General features: G+C 36.4%; 1 protein-coding gene across 5 annotated transcripts in view; it reads right to left on the bottom strand.

Annotated features, from left to right (window-relative positions):
- Window positions 1-20,635, bottom strand: part of LOC150100287 (palmitoyltransferase ZDHHC2) — a 353,926-nt gene that overhangs the window by 85,026 nt on the left and 248,265 nt on the right. Inside the window, exon 11 of one of the 5 annotated variants that reach the window (XM_090402381.1) lies at window positions 4,030-4,198. The exons of the other annotated variants lie outside the window; for them this stretch is intronic. Coding sequence (XP_090258507.1) covers window positions 4,177-4,198 — 22 coding nt within the window. The 3' untranslated portion in view covers window positions 4,030-4,176. Of the gene's footprint in view, window positions 1-4,029; window positions 4,199-20,635 lie in introns of those variants that run through there. 5 annotated transcript variants of the gene reach the window in all.

Below are 20,635 nucleotides of genomic sequence, written 5' to 3'. Positions count from 1 at the left end.
TTATATATTGAATATATGAGGGCTATTCAAAAAAAAAATATTAAGACTGAAGGTGAACACCAAATGTAGTATTTACAGAGGAGATTAATCCCCTTCAAAGTATGCTTCTTCTGCATGTATGTACTTGTTTCAGCATTTATGCTGGATGCACCTTCAAATACACTATTACTACTAAATACTCCCTCACTGAATTTAAAATTGTATCCATGTTATCAAATATTTTCCATTTCAATGTTCTTTTAAAGTTGAATTGAAAGAAAGAGTCATAAAAAGTATGTTTGGTAAGCATGGACGGTATTACCCTAATGGAATGCAATTGTTAGCAAAAATTTAGCACAAGTTCAGCTGGGCATGCAGACATGCTTTCTTTGTGAAGTTTCATTTATTAGATGTCCACTATTGTAGATATTTCCAGTATAATGTGTCACATTTTTAAACTTATAAATATGGTGAACTATATCACATCCAGCTCCCTCAGGATGAAGTGGGCTGGCTGGTTGATCGGAAAGACCTGAAGTTGGAGGAAAAATAGTAGCATGCACTTTCCCTCTACTTAGTGTAGGAAGCAACTGTAGTATAATGAACAAATATTATGGATGCCTTAATTTCACATTATTTTAAAAATAATACATTAAGTGAAACTTATGGTTATGATTAAATAAAAACAGAAAAAAATGATTTTTCACTACGTATGGGAAGTGATGTCTTTACAAGGGAGCATACACGTCAGTTTAAACAACTTATTAGGGATAGGAAATTAATCAAATCAATAAAATTGATATTTTTCTTGGACTTGAATAATAATAAAAAGTGAACTGTCATTTTTGAAAAATCTAAATCAAAATTTGGACTGGAAATGAAAAAATTAATTCGAATTTAAATTGATAAAAAATATCAGTTTAAACCAAAATAGAGAAATAAGCCTATAATTAAAACATGAGAAAACTACAGCATATACAATCCTGAATATAACATTAATGTAAAGGCTGAAATAATCTTTAATCACATAAATTCTATCTCAACATGGCAACGAATCGATAAATGTAAGATTTATGGACTCAATCATCATTGTAATTAGTGGTGAACATCACTCGTTATAAGAAGTCCAATTCACCATTCAATTACATTGAAAGACATGACTTAATAAGAGCAGTTTCACACACACATTTTTTTTTCCTTCTTAATAATAAGATTTCCCAAAGTTATGATAGTAATCACACTTAGGATGATAAATATCACAAAAGCTGTGTGATTTGACTATTTTTGCAATATAACAAATGTTGCTTACTAGATTTGTTATATTGCACAGCACATAGTTGAATCTTTAATTCTAAACCAAAAGTACCTAGAAAAAAGATTTTTTTCTGGTTCATTTTGTATCTTTTGTGGTGCATGTACTGTCAATACACACGTCACAGAATCCATTTAACACAATTCGTGTGTAGAGGCTTAATGGATATTTTACAACACTCAGAAAGGATTAAAACAGAATTTAATACTTCCTATATTTTGTCCTAGTCACTAGGACATCTATGGGGATTACAAAAACAACTAATGTAACATAACACAAATATCAAACAATACTAAGCCCAACCACATGGGTGACACTAAAGTCCTGTCTAGGTGGAGCGCCCTCTAAGGGCGGTTGTAGGTGGGACCTCTGGTGATGAGTGTTTCCCAAATCTTCGGAAGCTTAATGCAACCATATTTATTAAGATTTGGTTGATTTCTGAGAGCTGCTGCTAAGAATAGTCTCTCTTTCTTGAATTTGTTGTGGTGGAGCATGGTGGTTTTCTTCCATGATACCCTGTGGGTGGTGTCCAAGACATGGTCAGCCAAGCCTGAATGACCATAGTTGTGTTTACAGATGTAAGACTTGTGTTCCTCCAGGCGGATGGATGCTGATCTGCCTGTCTGTCCAAAGTATGCCAGCTTACAGGAACAGGGTACTTTGTAAACTCCAGGCAAAGAGAGAGAAGGGAGCTGATCTTTCGTAGAACAGATAAGGGTAGCAAGTTTGTGGTGGGCTTATATGCTGTGTGTAGGTTGTACTTTTTTAGAATCTTGGCTATTTTTTCGGATGTGCCACGGATGTAGGGTATGGCGATGGTATTTTTAAAATCTTGTTGACGAGAAGGACAGGGAATGGGAGAGGAAAGTGCTGTGTATGTGGTTAAGCTTAGTAGTGAGGGCGGTTCCACTGGAACAAAGATTGTGGGCTCTCTTGGTAAGAGTTTTAATAATGCCATATTGTTGAGAGAGGTGATGGTGGGAGAGTTTGTGAATGTATCTGCCTGTGTGTGTGTGGGGGGGGGGGGGGGGTTTCTGTATACAGTGAAAGCAAGTGTAACATTAGGCAGGTGTGTAACTAAGGTGTCTAGGAAGGGTAAACAATTGTTCTTTTCCTTTTCCATAGTAAACTGGATTCTTGGATGTAGGCTATTGAGATGACTGAGGAAGGAGTCTAATGTGTCTGGGCCATGAGGCCAAATAGAGAACACGTCATCTATATATATATCTTAGCCAGATAGAAGGTTTGGCTCATAGACTCAGCCCCACTCAAATCTTCTATCTGGCTAAGATATGTAGATGATGTGTTCTCTATTTGGCCTCATGGCCCAGACACGTTAGACGCCTTCCTCAGTCATCTCAATAGCCTACATCCAAGAATCCAGTTTACTATGGAAAAGGAAAAGAACAATTGTTTACCCTTCCTAGACACCTTAGTTACACGCCTGCCTAATGATACACTTGCCTTCACTGTATGCAGAAAACCCCCCCCCACACACACACAGGCAGATACATTCACAAACTCACCCACCATCACCCCTCTCAACAATATGGCATTATTAAAACTCTTACCAGGAGAGTCCACAATCTTTGTTCCAGTGGAATCGCCCTCACTACTGAGCTTAACCACATATACAGCACTTTCCTCTCCAATGGCTACAGCAATCACAGTATTAAAAAAATAATCAGTATCTCCCCCATTCCCCGTCCTTCTTGTCAACAAGATTTTATCCGAAAAAATAGCCAAGATTCTAAAAAAGTACAACCTACACACAGCATATAAGCCCACCGCAAACTTGCTACCCTTATCCGTTCTACGAAAGATCAGCTCCCTCCTCTCTCTTTGTCTGGAGTTTACAAAGTACCCTGTTCCTGTAAGCTGGTATACTTTGGACAGACAGGCAGATCAGCATCCATCCGCCTGGAGGAACACAAGTCTTACATCTGTAAACACAACTATGGTCATTCAGGCTTGGCTGACCATGTCTTGGACACCACCCACAGGGTATCATGGAAGAAAACCACCATGCTCCACCACAGCAAATTCAAGAAAGAGACTATTCTTAGAAGCAGCAGCAGCTCTCAGAAATCAACCAAATCTTAATAAATACGGTTGCATTAAGCTTCCGAAGATTTGGGAAACACTCATCACCAGAGGTCCCACCTTACATTCCATGCCACCTACAACCGCCCTTAGAGGGTGCTCCACCTAGACAGGACTTTAGTGTCACTCACATGGTTGGGCTTAGTATTGTTTGATATTTGTGTTATGTTACATTAGTTGTTTTTGTAATCCTCGTAGACGTCCTAGTGACTAGTACGAAATATAGGAAGTATTAAATTCTGTTTTAATCCTTTCTGAGTGTTGTAAAATATCCATTAAGCCTCCAACATGACATTTAACACAATGGTGTACAGCACTGCTGATGTGCACTTTAGCATGGGTTTCTATGTACTGCCAGATTCTCCCCATATACGTTTTAGTAAATGCAATAATATATTGCATATATTATTGCAATTACTATATATATATATATATATATATATATATATATATATATATATATTGTAATTATTACAATAATACGTAGGATGTTTATAATTTAGTTGAGTGTCATGAAATTAATGGTTGTAGTTTCACAATCATCTTAAGTCACTTATGTCATGTTCTTAAGTATTTCAGCAAGAAGAGATACTGTAAATGAAACTTGCCAAGAAATTATATTCTTGTTTAATTCTTTATCCAAGTGTAACCACAAAGTTTTCATGGGAAGTATCTTCATGACTATCATCATATGTTCACTGGACATCCACAGATGCCATATGGTCATTCCGATGTTCGGTGATGTGCCACACCAGGCTACTTGTATATAAAGGCTGATGACTTCACATCAATTGCCTTAGTATCCTATTATGCAAAAAAAAAAAAAAAAAAAATCCTTTCAGACTTTATATTATGAGATTCAACAAGAATATAATTTCTTAGCTAATTTGTATTTAGCTTGTAAGCAAGCAAACAAAGCTTTCTATATGAATAGATATCATACCAACAAATAGCTTTCATATGAATGAAGTTCTGATCTGAGTAACCTTCAAACAATTCACCCCCCCCTCCACACACACAGCCAATTAGTAGAGGTAATTTAGTTCTGCCTTTTTATTCCTTTTTTATTATTTTAAATGTAATGCCCACTCAAAAAAGGTCATAAACCTAAAATATATTAGAACTCTGAGTGGGCTAAGGAGTTTTTCTATTTTATTTATCTCTTGATTTATTTCTATCTTGTGGTAAATCATGCCATGAAAGAGATTATGAAGATGTCACCAACATAGGAACTAAATGGTGTTAAGGTTCTTTTGATGACATCCTCCCAACCTGCGCCCCCCCCCACCTCATGGCATGAATGAATTAACACAACATCTTGTTTTTAAGTCGCAAAACTTGCAACAAGATGCTACTCTACCATATCTAAACATTCTGATCAATGAAGTACCTTCCTTGTGATATATATCCAGAAAACCTGATACCACTTCATACAAATTATTAAACCACTACTAACCTTATGACAAGATTCAGTTTATTTAAGGTTTTACAGTACAAGGACAACCACAGTCATAACTATGTCAGTAAAGGTCAAAGCAATAGAAAAGTTAAAATAATTTGATAAATAAACAAAAGCATAAACAGGAATAAATAAGAATGTATAAAAAGATGGCATAAAAAAGTGTCCGCAGAAAAAAGTTGTATAAAAAAAGGCAAGTGTAAAAAAAAAAAAGGTTTATGAAAAACTAAAAGATTTGTAAAAAAAAAAAAAAAGTATTAAAAGTCTATATAAAAAACATTATATAAATAAAAATAATGTTATGATAAAAAATATTGATTTGCTGTAAAAATTTAAAATTAAACAAAACACTTGGTGAGTCTGATAAAATCTGCCTTGAGCATATAGGAATCATATTATAAATACAACTAATATAGTGACTGTGCTCATTGACAAAATTGGGGGGGGGAGCAGTTAATTAAAACATGAATGATAGTAAAGTACTACAGAACTTGCACATAGGCAAGTTATTACCTGCCAAAAGAAAGGAGCATGAAGATAATTATGACTTATGTGGATCCAAGCAAGAACTTCCTCAAATCTGCATAGGCTGGAATGCCCCCAATTTAACTGCAGGCTTGATTTGATAGAGCTTATCATTAGCCTCTCTATTCCACAATGACTGCCACTGGAATAAAAGTTTGATTTATGATCTGCCTGTAATTGATGTAAAGTACAGGAAGATGGCAGAAACTAGAGAAATGAGCAGATCTAGTTATAGTATCAGTAGCCTCAATTCCATCAATATCTCAATGTGGCTTAGAATATAACAGAAGCATACATCCAAGCGTACATTATTATTATTAGAGACCTCCAGGGATTCATACTCATCAAGGGAGGCCACATACTACATGCACCAGCTATTATACTTATTCTTGAATTCATTCACACTGCTTGCACGTACCGCATCTAATGGCAATCCATTCCAATCGCACCACCCTATGAGAGAAAAATATAGCCCTCAACCCCTTAGAGGAATTCATTTTCAACTTCCAAGGAATGCCCTCTTGTCCCTTCCCTACCCTCCATAAAATTTTTCATTTTATGGAGGGGTAAGGAATCAGGATTCCATCAACTGAAATCCTGTATCATCCTTTCAGACGTTTGTACGTCTCAATCATATCACAGTCTATTAATTCTCAATCTGTCTTCATAATCAGGATTCCACAATCCTAATATTTTTAACACTCTCCTTTGCATTATCTCCACTGTATCAGAATCACAATGGAAACAAGGAGACCAGACCTGCACACAATAGTTCCAAGTGAAGGCATTATAAAGAGGCAAAATGACATTCTGATCTTTACATGTTAAAGTTCATCTCAGCATTGCAATTATCTATTAAGATGTATTTGCAACCTTTGGTACATGTCCCTGAACTTCAACTTGCTATCTACTAACACCCCAAGATCTCTAGCCTATTTCGACCAATGTAAAGCGGCATTTGATATCTAATTGCCAAAGTGCGTGATTTTACATTTACTGACATTGAACTGACATCCATTTTCCAATGCCCACAATTTCAGCCCTATTCAAATCATTCTACAAGTACTGCATATTAGCAACATTCCTGATTACCCTACCTATCTTTGCATCATCAGAAAATAGCTGCATGCCTGTCAAATCCTTCCCAATATCATTAATGTACAGATTGAATAACAGTAGAGTGGTACACCATTAGTTACCTTAAATCTTGCAGACTCGCATCCCCCATGCGTTTTCCCATTTTCATCCATTTTCCCATGCCCACAATTTCAGCCCTATTCAAATCATTCTACAAGTACTGCATATTAGCAACATTCCTGATTACCCTACCTATCTTTGCATCATCAGAAAATAGCTGCATGCCTGTCGAATCCTTCCCAATATCATTAATGTACAGATTGAATAACAGTAGAGTGGTACACCACTAGTTACCTTAAATCTTGCAGACTCGCATCCCCCCCCCCCCGTATACCACTTTCTGATAGCTGTCAGTCAGCCATCCTCTTGACCATGCTAATAGTTTATAATCCAAACCTATATTCTCCAATTTATGCCTTATCAAGATCCAGAAGTATCATGGTGTATCCATTCCCCTTGTCTAGTTCAATGGTAACGTTATTATAGAATGTGGGCAAGTTGCTAAAACATGACCTTCCTTTAGTAAACCCATGCTGTTCATTGCAAAGTACAGATTCACTGTCAACCCATTTCTGAATGCAAGCCCTAATCAACCTTTTCAAAATCTTCACCATCACTCCTCAGATACCAACTGGAACACTGGTCTTTGAACCACCCTTGTAGAATGGAATTATCATACATTCATTCCATTCCTGCAGAATCTTCTCTGTTCTGAGACTCATATTAAACAGCCTGGTCAAAGGAATAACAAGTTCAGCTGAACACTCTTTTAGCATGTGCTGATATCGTGTCCATATTTCTGAATTCATATTCAGTTTGTGCAACTGCTCTAATATCTCGTCCTCATTCACCTGAGTTTTTTCAAAAGAGGTAGCAGAGAACTCAATGTTGCTTACACCAGGTTGATAGCTTTCAGCAAAATGGGCACTCATTTGTTGAACAACCTCTTCTGCATCTGTCACCCTCAACACCATCTGAATTCAGAAGAGTTATTCTTTCATATTCATTCTTTCTTTTACTTGCAGCATATCAATAGAATTCTTGTGGGTTGTCTTTAATTTGAAGAGCCAGTTTCTTTTCATACTCAGACTTAGCTTTCTGTACAACAGTTGTGACTCTTCTAGCCTGCTGCTTATAATTTTCATAACAGACATAATCATCCTTATGTCTATGGTTTCCTTCCACATTATCCTTTTCTTACAAATCTCTTGCTTAAGAAGATTACACAAAATAAATGAATAGATATAAGAATGGAAATTTTTGTAAATTATTTTATGCTTAATGTTTTTCCCAGTTATTTTAAAAGAACTTATGAATCAAGATATGCCATTATTAAAAGAAATATGTATTTTATCAATCTGACACATAGCAGGGTGCAGAATCTATATCATATTTGTATCATTGGGGGGGAGGGATTATAGAAGGAAGCTATTGGTATTTTTGCAAATCTACAGGTTGTATGGGGATATTTTGTAAGAAAAGTTGTTCAAGAGAATACAGGCAGATGGAATTAACCTCCCAACCAGCTGAAGTGGGTGAAATACTCAGACCAAGTTAGGATTTTTCATGGATCAAAACATCAGAATTCTGCTTTTTACCAAGTCATTCTGGCATTAACGACAATTGCAGAGTCATTAGTGGATTAACTGTAATGGAGCAACCTTTATGTCACTTAACAGTATACTGTGTTACCCGGAATTTCTTTCACTGTTCTTTGATATCTGAACATTTTGCTGCACAGTTCATTTATTGTGTCTGTTCCCAAAGATTAAAAACAAATTTCACATGTCTAAAAAGAATCAATCCTGAAATAACCACAGATCAGCCTTTGCAATGAATTTATTTATAATAGTAAATGTGCATTTTTTTTAACAATTTCAATTTTATTGTGAAAAATCTGGAAATGAAATTTCACTTTTGGTGCATGCACCTATACATAGCTTGAATGATAGCAAAAGTATCACTGCATAAAAATTGTAACATAATATCTAAACTGGCAGAAAATATATACATAATAATTTACTTCATAACTGTTTATTTCAATTTGTAATGAGCAATTCTGGGAAACCAAGAAAGTTGAAGCACAAAGAAGCGCAGATTACACCATAAAGATTAAACATTTCATGATATGATTAAAGATTTTGTATTATAATTCTATATTCTATAATAATCTATAATATTATAAAATATATTGTCTAAAAAGTCTTCAAATTATGATTATGAAATAAAAATAAGCAAAACAATTTGGAACATGTGAGGGGAACCCCCCTTTTTTTTTTTAAGATTCAGATGTTTATTAATTTATAAAATAATTGTAGGAAAGATTGACTTCTATTTGGGTTTGTAGGTCAGATTTATTTCAAACTAAGTTATACCAACTAGTTTCGTCAACTGAGCTGTTGGCTTCGTCAGAGTAAAGAATATATAGATGTAAGACCACTTAAACGCTAAAACTGCTACACTAAAACAATGAACTGAATATAATAGCAATTTTACAAAAAACAGAAGAATGCATACATCACACGCATAGAGCACGTATGATCTCACTTGTTATGGAGAAATGTTCTATAATTTGTAGCAAAATTTAATTCTGGCAAGTTTAAAGATCGAATGAGGGCCTTCCGGATCTCAGCCAGAATTAATCCTTGGTTTCTATTTAGGTTTTGTTTTGAATGAATAACTGTTGTGGCTTCTTTTATCATTCGGGAGCAGAAATCCTCCTCTAAGTAGGGCATGGAGCTTTTGTCCCATTCCATGGTATGGTTTATCCTAGAGAAATGAAAGGCTAACCCCAATTTGTCTTCTCTAATATTGTTCACATCTCCTATGTGTTCCTTTTTCCTGATTTCAAAACTTCTAGAAGTCTGGCCAATATAGTTCAAGCCGCACAAGCAGGGGATGTTGTAGACTATGGCATATTTGTAAAAAGAATGACTGTCTGTCTTTTAGAGAAGAATTGGCAGATGGTCTTTGAAGGTTTAAAAGCTACTCGTATTCCATGTGGCTTGAGGAGTCTGGCAATCTTATTGGAAACTATCCCCATATACAGAATTACGATAGTGGAATTATAATGTATATCTTCAGGCTGTCTTTGTGGGGGGGGGGTCACAGAAAAGTATCTTGTGGATCAATTTTCTAGGATAACCATTCTTCGTAAGGTTATTTGATATCAGGGAGAGTTCATCTTTGAGGTGTTTATCATCTGTCGTAATGAGAGAGGTTCTATTTTTTAGCATGTGTACAATGCTAAGTTTCTGAGAAATGTGGTATGAAGAAGTTAAGTGCAAGAATCGACCTGTATTGGTTGGTTTGCGAAAGACTGTAAGGCTGATGCGTCCATCTGTTTGTTTCTTAATTAAAGTGTCCAGAAATGGTAATTGGTTTTCTTTCTCAAGTTCTAAAATGAATTTAATTTTATGGTGCAAAGAGTTGATCTTGCTTAGAAACTTGATCCTTTTCAGCGTTTTCCAAACAATAAAAACATCATCCACATCTCCACCAGACTGCAGGTTAAGGGTCTAGTTGAGATAAAATTTTACTCTCAAAATTTCTCCATGAAGAGATCTGCACAAGGTGATGAAAGAGGGCTTCCCATTGCAAGGCCTGATAATTGTTGATAAATAGAGTTGCCGAGCCTATATGGCTCTCCCAAAGTCCACAAAAATGGAATACCGTTATGCCCCATTGTCGATGGAATTAATTCGCCTACTTATTTATTATCAAAACACCTTGCAGGTCTCCTTAAGGCACACATCTACAATTCGAATACTTACATACATAACTCATAACACTTCGTGGAGAAATTAAGCAAAATCTCGATCTCCAATACAGATCTTCTGGCAAGCCTGGATGTGACATCTTTATTCACGAACATTCCAGTAGAGGAAGTAATCAACATTTTAAGAAGCCTCTTCCCAAAGACATCAATTCTTTGTTCCATCATTGTTTAAAATCCAACTTTTTCATATGGAATAAAACTATTTAACAATTATCAAGCCTTGCAATGGGAAGTCCTCTTTCACCACCTTGTGCAGATCTCTTCATGGAGAAATTTGAGAGTAAAATTTTATCTCAACTAGACCCCAATCCTGCAGTGTGGTGGATAACTAAATCTGATCTACAAACCCAAATAGAGGTCAATCTTTCCTATAGTTCTTGTGGTCAAAAATAACCATTTCATCATTATAAAGTAATTGTTTGACAAAAATAATTATCTTGAATAAAGTTCTTCAAGAACAAATAAAGTGTATTGTCAACTGAGTGATTAGATACAATTAGCACAAAAAATTGATAATGACATTGATTTTCCAAGATGAAATATTCAAGTGAAGAAAGTATCTGGCATTAAAAACTATAATTATATATGATAAAAGAAGTAGAAAAAATAAAAATAATTTGTAGGTATTTAAGCTATCTAAAATTCCAGTTATCCAGCAAGGAACTGCATTTCTTGCTATAGGTAACTGAGATGCAGCTATGAACAAGAGTTTATTATTAAGTGACACCTCCAAGGAGTCCAAAGACTCATTGAGGGATTTAATCTGGTGAAGTGATCTCCTCAATGTGAAGGATTACTGCACAGTGTTCTTTCAACAGATAGTATATATCATCCAGGTTTTGTTGGATATATATATATATATATATATATATATATATATATATACACACACACACACACACACATACATACATACATATATATGCTTTCAAATGGGGTGGGGGGGGGGGGGGGTGGGGGGGGGGGGGGGTGGGGGGGGGGGGGGGTGGGGGGGGGGGGGGGTGGGGGGGGGGGGGGGTGGGGGGGGGGGGGGGTGGGGGGGGGGGGGGGTGGGGGGGGGGGGGGGTGGGGGGGGGGGGGGGTGGGGGGGGGGGGGGGTGGGGGGGGGGGGGGGTGGGGGGGGGGGGGGGTGGGGGGGGGGGGGGGTGGGGGGGGGGGGGGGTGGGGGGGGGGGGGGGTGGGGGGGGGGGGGGGTGGGGGGGGGGGGGGGTGGGGGGGGGGGGGGGTGGGGGGGGGGGGGGGTGGGGGGGGGGGGGGGTGGGGGGGGGGGGGGGTGGGGGGGGGGGGGGGTGGGGGGGGGGGGGGGTGGGGGGGGGGGGGGGTGGGGGGGGGGGGGGGTGGGGGGGGGGGGGGGTGGGGGGGGGGGGGGGTGGGGGGGGGGGGGGGTGGGGGGGGGGGGGGGTGGGGGGGGGGGGGGGTGGGGGGGGGGGGGGGCAATCCCATTTCCCCAATACAGCACTGATATCTATCCATCAGCAACTCTCATCCAAATCACCTGCTTCATATCCAATCCATCTGCCAATTTATGCAAGAATCCCATGTGGAATCCTGTCAAATGTCTTTGCAGAGTCCAGCAGTATCAATGAGCAGCCATTTTGTTCACCCAACTCAACTGTCATTCTATTATTAAAATTAAAAATAACTAAGGCACAACCTACCCTTCACAAAACCGTGTTGTCCCTAATAAAGTATCATTATTTATATCCACACAGACTTGAATTCTATCTTACCAACTTCTTCAATACCTTAACTCCAAAGATACTGGCCTATAATTTGCTACTTGAGTCTTAAAGCCTCCTTTATGCAGAGGAATTTTCCCCTTCTCTTTCCACTCCTTTGATACCTTCCGGAATTGAGGATAAATTAAGCAGCTGGGTCAGAGAAGGTGCCATTCACTTGTACGTTCTTATAATAACATGATGATATGCCATCTAATGCAATAGAAGCATTTGCAAATTAAGGGTTGAGCAAACTTCAATTCATCATTCTGTTTTTCCATTAATGTCCAATGCTACAACATCTCTACAAAAATTATTACTCCATCAACTATTTCGCTTAACTTTATCTTACCACCTTATCATCAGCACTCATTAAAATTTATCTTTCCATAGTCATATTTCATTTTATTCACCACAAAGCAAAAAACTTTAGGATTTTGTCTGATTGTAGCAGCTGGCTTTCTTTCATAATTAGCCTTGTACTGCTCATGGGGCTTGCTGATCACTTTTTTCTTTATATTTCCTTCACAACTTTTTCATTTCTGCAACTCCTACTTAATGATGCTATTCATCCATCCAACTCCTTCAGATTTATCTTCCAGTGTGACAACTCTTTAACCATGTACTGCTACACCCTATCACCCCATTCCAAATTCTTATGACAAGGTACTGCTCTAAGCTGACTCCATTTGTCAAGAAGGGATACATTTAGTTTCACATATATCTCTTCTTAACAGAAAATTCTGCATATCTAGCAAACTGCCAAAGTCAACAGCACATGATAACTTTCCTTAAGTAGAGGCAGTGTGGCTACACTACTACTAATACATTATGATGGTATGAACAGATCCAACACCTTTGAACTAAGATTTTGCTTCCATTACATGTTGCCTCATGTAATTATCTCCTAGCAGCTGAATAAATTTAATTTCCTTCCTCCATGTGATCATTCCATCATCATTCCTTCCAATCTACGTCTCCATAATTGAAGTCTATGATAATAATTACTTGTCCTGTGCTCATTTGTGCTAATTTGCCAATACATGCCATTTACCTTCTATCTTATATCCCCTGGCCTACAGCAGAAATTAACTATATATTTTATCCTGTCAGCTTTTATCTCTCACTAGATAGCCTCAAATAAACTTTCCTTTGCACCTGTCATCCTGACACTTCCATATCTACAAACCTTTTGCTATAATTAGCAAAACCACTCCTCCCATTCTGTTCCCTCTGCCTTCTCTGAAAATACTATACTTTTACATTCTATCCTGACATCATCTTCCATCAACCAAGTCTCGCTTATGGCTGTTACTTTTGGCTAAGTTAACTAACCAATGCCAAAAATTCTTGTCCCTTATTCTGGATCCTTCCAGTATCAGTATACATAAACTGCAATAATCTTCCCTTTCACGCTTACACCTTTGTGTTGACTTTTCCACTAACCTTAACAACACGAGTTACATTCAGCATTATGTTATCATTCTCTTCCACTTAATTCTAGGTTGCCTGTATGCTCACCTGCATCTCTCCTGCTCCCAATACTAGGTATGTATATGGGGAGGATGCAGACTCTGCACTGCCCTAAATATGCACTGCTGAACTCTTAATGAACAATACAAGACACCTAACTCCAAATCCATTCAAATGAAAACCATCCACTTTATAAAAGTCCTTCCATTTTTCAAACTTACTCCACACCATTCTGCCTACAGAACTTACACACTAGCTCATTCATAATTCATAGCTCTTATCTCAACTCACTGGTATCATAAAATGGCAAACAATTTTTTACTTGTTCACTCTTCTTATTTGTTTGTATCAGCAATTCTTTTGCATTTTTTCACATACCAGACTTGTCACCTGCTAGATCCTGTTCGGAAACAAGGAACCAAATCTCAGTAGCAGACTCTAAAGAAAATACTGTGATTCTATTAGAGATAGGTGGTGAAGTTCTCTGAAAGAAACAAAAACCAGAACTTTCTCAGTGGACTGAGGAAGCTAAAGAGGCAGTCACAGAAAAAGAAGAAAGCATACTGAAATTCTCCAGCAAGTCAATCAAGTCAGCCTATTCTATGAGAGAAGACAGACAAAAAAGTAACAAAGCAGAGAAAGGTGTAAAAGTATAGAAGACAAATATCAGGAAGGTGGCAAAATGTTCTGGAAGCTATTGAACAAAAGCTTAGGAATGCAGGAAAGCATGCAGTAAAAGGAACAAAATTTCTCTAATGGGTGTTTCCAGGTAAGATTTATGCAAGGCATAGCTGAGAAGAGGCAGTAAAATCACAGAAGTTAAATTTCAGAACAAGCTGGATTAAGAACAAATAGTTTGTCAGGTTGATTTTTCACTTTAAGACATTAAAATTATACAGTGGCACATAATACAGAAATATAAAAGAGAAATATTTAAGGAGGAGCAGAAAGATGATTTGATGTGAGATTAGGTGTGAGACAAGGGTGCACACACTATCTCCACTATTATTCATCATCAATATGGATCATATTAAGAAAAGTGGCATTAAATCTGATATCAAAACTGAAGATGTTAATATCTGCTATTTACATTATACAGATGATATAATACGTTTACGTAAATCTGGTGCAAGTGTGCAGAATTCCTTAAATAAAATGAATAATTGCTGTAACTAGAAAATCAACAATAAAAAGCCAGACTATGAAAACAGGCATGTGCTACATCCTGAATGGGAAACATAAAAACATTTCAGTTATTTAGGGGCATAATAGGAAGAGTCCCCTCCATGGTAATTCCCAATCTAGAAATGTATATGTGTACATACATATATGCTGGCAAAGTAGTGTTATGTTTACACGCCAGCTATCAGGCTGTGGTTTCAAGTCTCATTGTGGGCATGGGTTTGTCTAGACCACATATAGCTTATTTTAAGCCTTAAGCGGCTTGAAAATGTTCTGTATTATTAGATAAAATTAATAGAAATAGAAAAATCCTTAACCCAACCATGCTACTAATGCACTATAGGCTTTATAACACACACACACACACACACACACGTCTCTGTTTTTGGAAGTTTTCCATTTGGTTATATTATGAATTAAAGATACCAAGAAATTATATACTTGGTTTAATCCTTTAACCAAGTTTAAGCAAACAAGTTTGAAACAAGTCCTGAAAATAGTTCAGGTACAAACTTGGATAAAGGATTAAACCAAGTATATAATTTCTTGGTATCTTTCATTTATAGTATAACCAAGTGGAAAAACTTCCAACAACTTTCTCTAATCCACAGTATTTTAATAATGAGGTGTGACACCTTTTGGCTACTTGTATATAAAAATATGACTTCTGCATTACTCCAATGTTAATATCACCTGTGGGTCTAGCTCCCACTGATGAGACCTCAAGAAAGGTCAAAACTGATCTGTAGCATTGTGACCCTTCCCATAATGTATAGCATTATACATGTCTGCAAGGAGAAGTGCTTTGCATTATGGGATACTGAGGCAAGTGATGTGAAGTCATTAGTTTCTTTATACAAGTTGCCCCAGTCCTGAAAATAGGTCAGACTCAAACTTGTTTGCTTAAGCTTGGATAAAGGATTAAACCAAGTATATAATTTCTTGGTATTTTTAATTTACACTTCTCCATTAACTACCAGTGATTAATTTCAGACTTAATCTCATGCATTTCATACACACGCTCTCCCCCCACCCCTGATATTTTACTTTCTTTTTAGTAGGAGACAGTTGGTCTAAGAGACCAACTGTCTCCTACTTAGCAAGTAAAACTGTTTAGTACATTAAACCTGTTGGGTGCAGACAGAACCCAGCACAGGCAGATATAGAAAGTATACTTAAGATATCATCTCTGGTTAAGGTTGCCAGTAGCTTTCAAATTGGCATTTAGAAATATATGGCACTTACCTACACTATTATTAAAAATTAAATCTGTTTCTTTATTCTAAGCAGATCTGCAACAAGCCAAAACAAATAAGTACTATAACATATTTGGTGTGAAAATCATATCACTTATTTTTTTTATATATATGAAAAAGATATGCATTCAAAAACTCTTACTTTTTATCAGTAAAAAGTATTTATTTTATTACTGATGAAGAAAAATGTTAAATGAATGGTCCCCCCCCCCTTTTCATAGGTTGTTTTTCTGCCTATGAAAATAAGCTGAAAAACATCAACTGCATTCTTTGCAGTTGTAGAGTAGGTGCCCTCCCTCAATTCGTCTTTGGACTTCTTGGAAGTGTCACGTAATAATAATACTCAGTAGTAGAAGACCTACAGATGAAATACGCATTTTAGCTATTTATGCATAATTTAATCAAGATGGCAAATTAAATACGAGTTAACTTAAATGCAAAGTAGGTAAAAGAATGAATTATTGTGTAAGGTTGAATAAATTTATATTTAACATGAGAGAATTCAGCAAAAATTCTCACATCAGCAATTTGCAAGATTCAAACACATTGATCAAAGAAGCTAGTTAGAAATAAAACAGTTAATTGAAGACTAAGCAACACCATTTTTTAAAAAAAAGGAATATTAAAAAAAATAATCTAACAAGGAAAGATTAGCAAAACAAGTGTTCTCTGCCAGGAAACCGACCCAGAGGAAGACCAAGATATAGGTGGATTGATACGGTACAAAGTGCCTTAGACGATAGAAATATAAGATCTGATAATGTTGGAGTCTTGACAAGTAACAGACTAATTTGGAGGAAAATTGTAGATTGGAAGTTAGTAATGATGTAAATTTTTCATGTAGTACTATCATATCCTGTACACTCCTCGAGGGTACATGGCAGGAATTTGATGATGAACAATATTAAAGATTAAAATTGTGCAAGCAGAGCTAATCTAAGTCTTTTTAGCAGAATAGAAGATGAAAGATTAGCAAAGTAGGCAGGAGAAAGATCCAGAAGATCAAGATATATACAACTGGAAATCAGTCTTAAAATATCAATTGCTAGAAGAGGGTCAAAATATCTTATAACAGACCTTAAAGAACATACATCAGAAAATACTGAGTTGAGCAGTTCAGCTAACTCTGGTGAAATGGAGCAGAACTCTTTACATCTAAACCAAAACATGACAGTCTAAAATATCCAGGAATTTATCATCTTTGGTGTAACTACACAGTGTGTCCTGTTTTAGTTACAGAGAAATTCACTGAGTTGCATATGGAAGAATATGTGAGAGACATTACATATCGCAGAACTAAAGCATTGCAAAAAAAGTTGATCTTAATATAGAAATGAAAGAGCACAGAACAAATGCCAACATTTTTGAAGTAGATCTGGTCTTGGTGGTCATCTCTTCAACCAACCAACACGCTACAAGTTGGAATCTTACCATAAATGTTTGTGAATGTGTTCAGGTAGGAGGAGGATAAATCCCCCCCCCCCCCCCCAAAAAAAAAAACTGTTTTGTAATAGAAAATTATTGAAAGAAAAGAAAAGCAATTTCTTTGGAAATGAAAATTGCAATTTTAGATTGCTTAGCAAAAGGAGAGGGATCTACGGTGACTGGTAAACGTTTTAATTTAGGCAAATCTACTATAAGAGCAATTAAAAAGGATGAAATCACAATAAGAAAATCTGTCATTTCTGGCACAAAATTAAGTGTCAAATTATCATCGTACTCAAGAGATGCTTTATTAGAAAAAAATAAACGTAATTTAGATTGAAGAATTAACTCAAAGAAGAATTCCTATAAGCGGTTATTTAATTAAAACAAAAAGCTCTTCGGTTTTATGAACAGATGAAGCAATTGGAGCCATCTACTTCTGCTTCCCAGGCTGATAAAGAATTTTCAGCTAGCAAAGGATGGCTAACCAGGTTTTTAAAAAGGAATGCACTTCATAACGTGAAGATTGCAGCAGCAGATGAAGCAGCAGCCAAAATTTTTCAAGAGAAGTTAGCCAAAATTATTGAAGATGGTGGGTATTGTCCCGATCAAGTGTTTAAAGCTGATGAAACAGGATTGTTTTGGAAGAAAATGCCTAGTCGAACTTGCATCGCAACGTCTGAGAAAAAAAGCAAGTGGGTTTAAAGCAAGCAAAGATAGAGTAACGTTGTTACTTTGTAGTAATGCATCAGGGGATCGAATGTTGAAACCCCTCCTAGTAAATCGATCTCTAAGACCACGTGCTCTAAAAGGCAAAGATCTAAAACAGCTGCCGGTACATTGGATGCCTAATACAAAGGCCTGAGTAATAACTGCTGTATTTACTGAATGGTTCAATAATTGCTTTGTACTAGAAGTGGAAACATATATGAAGAAAACAGCTCTCAATTTTAAAGTTTTATTAATTGTTGACAATGCACCAAGTCGCATTGTCTCAATACAACAAGCATTATTCAGCAATTAGATCAAGGCATAATTGCTACTTTTAAAAAATATAACATTAATCACACTTCAATTTATATTGGATAAACTAGAAAATGAATCATTAACAGTAACGAAGGTTTGGAAAAAAATTTTCGATTACGGACTGCTTAAATCATGTTCCATCTGCTATTGCTGAAATAAAACCACAAACTTTAAATGACTGCTGGAAAGCAGCTTGGCCTGGATTTGTTGCAAACAGTATAACCATTCAAACATCTACATTATAAGCTGAAATCATTACTGTGGCAGATGAAATTGGTGGAGAAGGTTTTGATACATTTAGCCAGAATGATGTAGACGAATTGCTTGTGGATAATGCCTTAAGTGACGATATTATTGGATATCGATTAACTTTAGATATCGTTGAAGATCCAGAAAACAATAGTGAAGCAGAAGAAAAACCTGTCCCCCTCACTGCAAATATAATTCGAGAAGGTCTTGAACTGTGCAATAAATTGGAAAATCATTTTCTTGTTAATGACACAAATTCTGAACGAGCCTTTAAATTCAAAGGCGAGCTGAAGGATTGTATGTCTGGATACCGCAAGCTGTATAAAAAATTAGTAAAATCATCAGATTACATTGTCACTGATACTTAATCCCCAATTACATTGTCAGAAGAAAAAAATCAGCACAGAATGAAGGTGAAGCTAATTCTGTTTATGAAGAACCATTGCCTTTACCATACAGATCTCATGCGCTCTCTTCTGGTAATGAAAGTGATTTCGCACCAGTTCACAAACGTTGCCGAATATTGTCTAATAGTGATGATAATTCTGATTAAAAAAATGTAAAAAAATGGTTACTTCTTATTTTATTGAATTTTATAAACTTTTCATGTGAATTTAGGTTTTCTTATTTTAATTGACTGCTTCGGTTTTATGTGGTTTTAGAAAATTATGGAACGTATCCCTAATTTTTCAACATAAGTTAGGTCTTTTTTTTGTGCGATTTTTTATAGGCGGTTTTCTGTAGAATGTATCTCTCGCATAAAAAGAGATCAGACTGTATTTTACTTATATTTTTTATTTTAAATCTTAGTTCACCCATGGTACTAAAGTACTATATGTTTACAATAAAACTTTTTTCTGGGTAGGGGGAGGGATCTGCAGAGAACAATACAGAGCCATCTTACAGCAATAATTAAATCTATCTATTAAATGTTTTTATTTCTGTCCAGGCCTTCAAACACATACTGTCAGATGATGACTTATGTCATATGGTTAGAAACATTTGGGTAATAATCTCATCCAGAATGAGAGGAACATTTTTAAGGACTTCCAACACTGAAAATAGTCAGTTTTATATGGAGATAAGATTTTCTCTTCCACAAACTTCAGTCTGTCCTCTCTGTTGGACTTTTGTGCTACTGATACATGGTTGTATCATGTATGTATTTTCAAATAAATTCATTACTAACTAAAATAATGACAGCCAGGAACCCACACTCTTTGATAATCTGCAATCAGACTAGAAAGGTCAGTTTTTAGACAGCAAAAAAATTTCATTGTCCACTATGATGCCACTCATATACTTTGAAAAAGTTCAATGCTTGATCTTCAGGGTTTTTGAATAATCTAACACTTAAACCACTAAGGTACTAAAATAGTATGTCTGCAGCCTTTCATGAGAGATTTATATATATATATATATATATATATATATATATATATATAAATCTTTGTCAAGAAAATCATTGACAAATTCCTTCTTAATCCTCCTAGACATCACTCAGAAGAAACAAATAGATTCAAAGGCAATATATCTATTCCTTACATAAGTACTGTTTCACATAAATTAGCAAAAGTTCTAAGAAAATACAATATCAGAACCTTGTTCACTCCACTTCCAAAGATCCGTTCCTTAATTAGCCACCCAAAATCTTGCCATCATCAACTCAAATACCCTGGTGTATATAAAATATTGTGTGATTGTGATATTCCTTATTTTGGGCAGACAGACAAATCTGTCGAAATGCGTATGGAAGAACATGAGGGACATTACTTACAAGAGACAGTGAGTGAGTGCATTATCAAGTCATATCCTTTTCTCGGCTAATCCTAAGGATAACCAAAGTCACAAAGTCTGCTGGGAAAAATCTACTAACATCTTCCGTTGCAGTGACGAAGTAGAGAGAAAAACTGTGGAATCTAGAGAAATCATCTTCAATGCTGTTCATCTAAATAACAACTTAAGCTACAACCTCACAGATAGTCATTCAGCTGTAATCATGTACTGGCGTTC

The sequence above is a fragment of the Typopeltis vanoorti genome, chromosome 13, assembly GCF_054136105.1.
Source record: "Typopeltis vanoorti isolate ZY-2024b chromosome 13, IOZ_Tvanoo_1.0, whole genome shotgun sequence".
Classification (NCBI taxonomy): domain Eukaryota; kingdom Metazoa; phylum Arthropoda; class Arachnida; order Uropygi; family Thelyphonidae; genus Typopeltis; species Typopeltis vanoorti.
The sequence above is the reverse complement of the archived record's forward strand: the minus strand, read 5'-3'. Positions and strand labels throughout refer to the sequence as shown.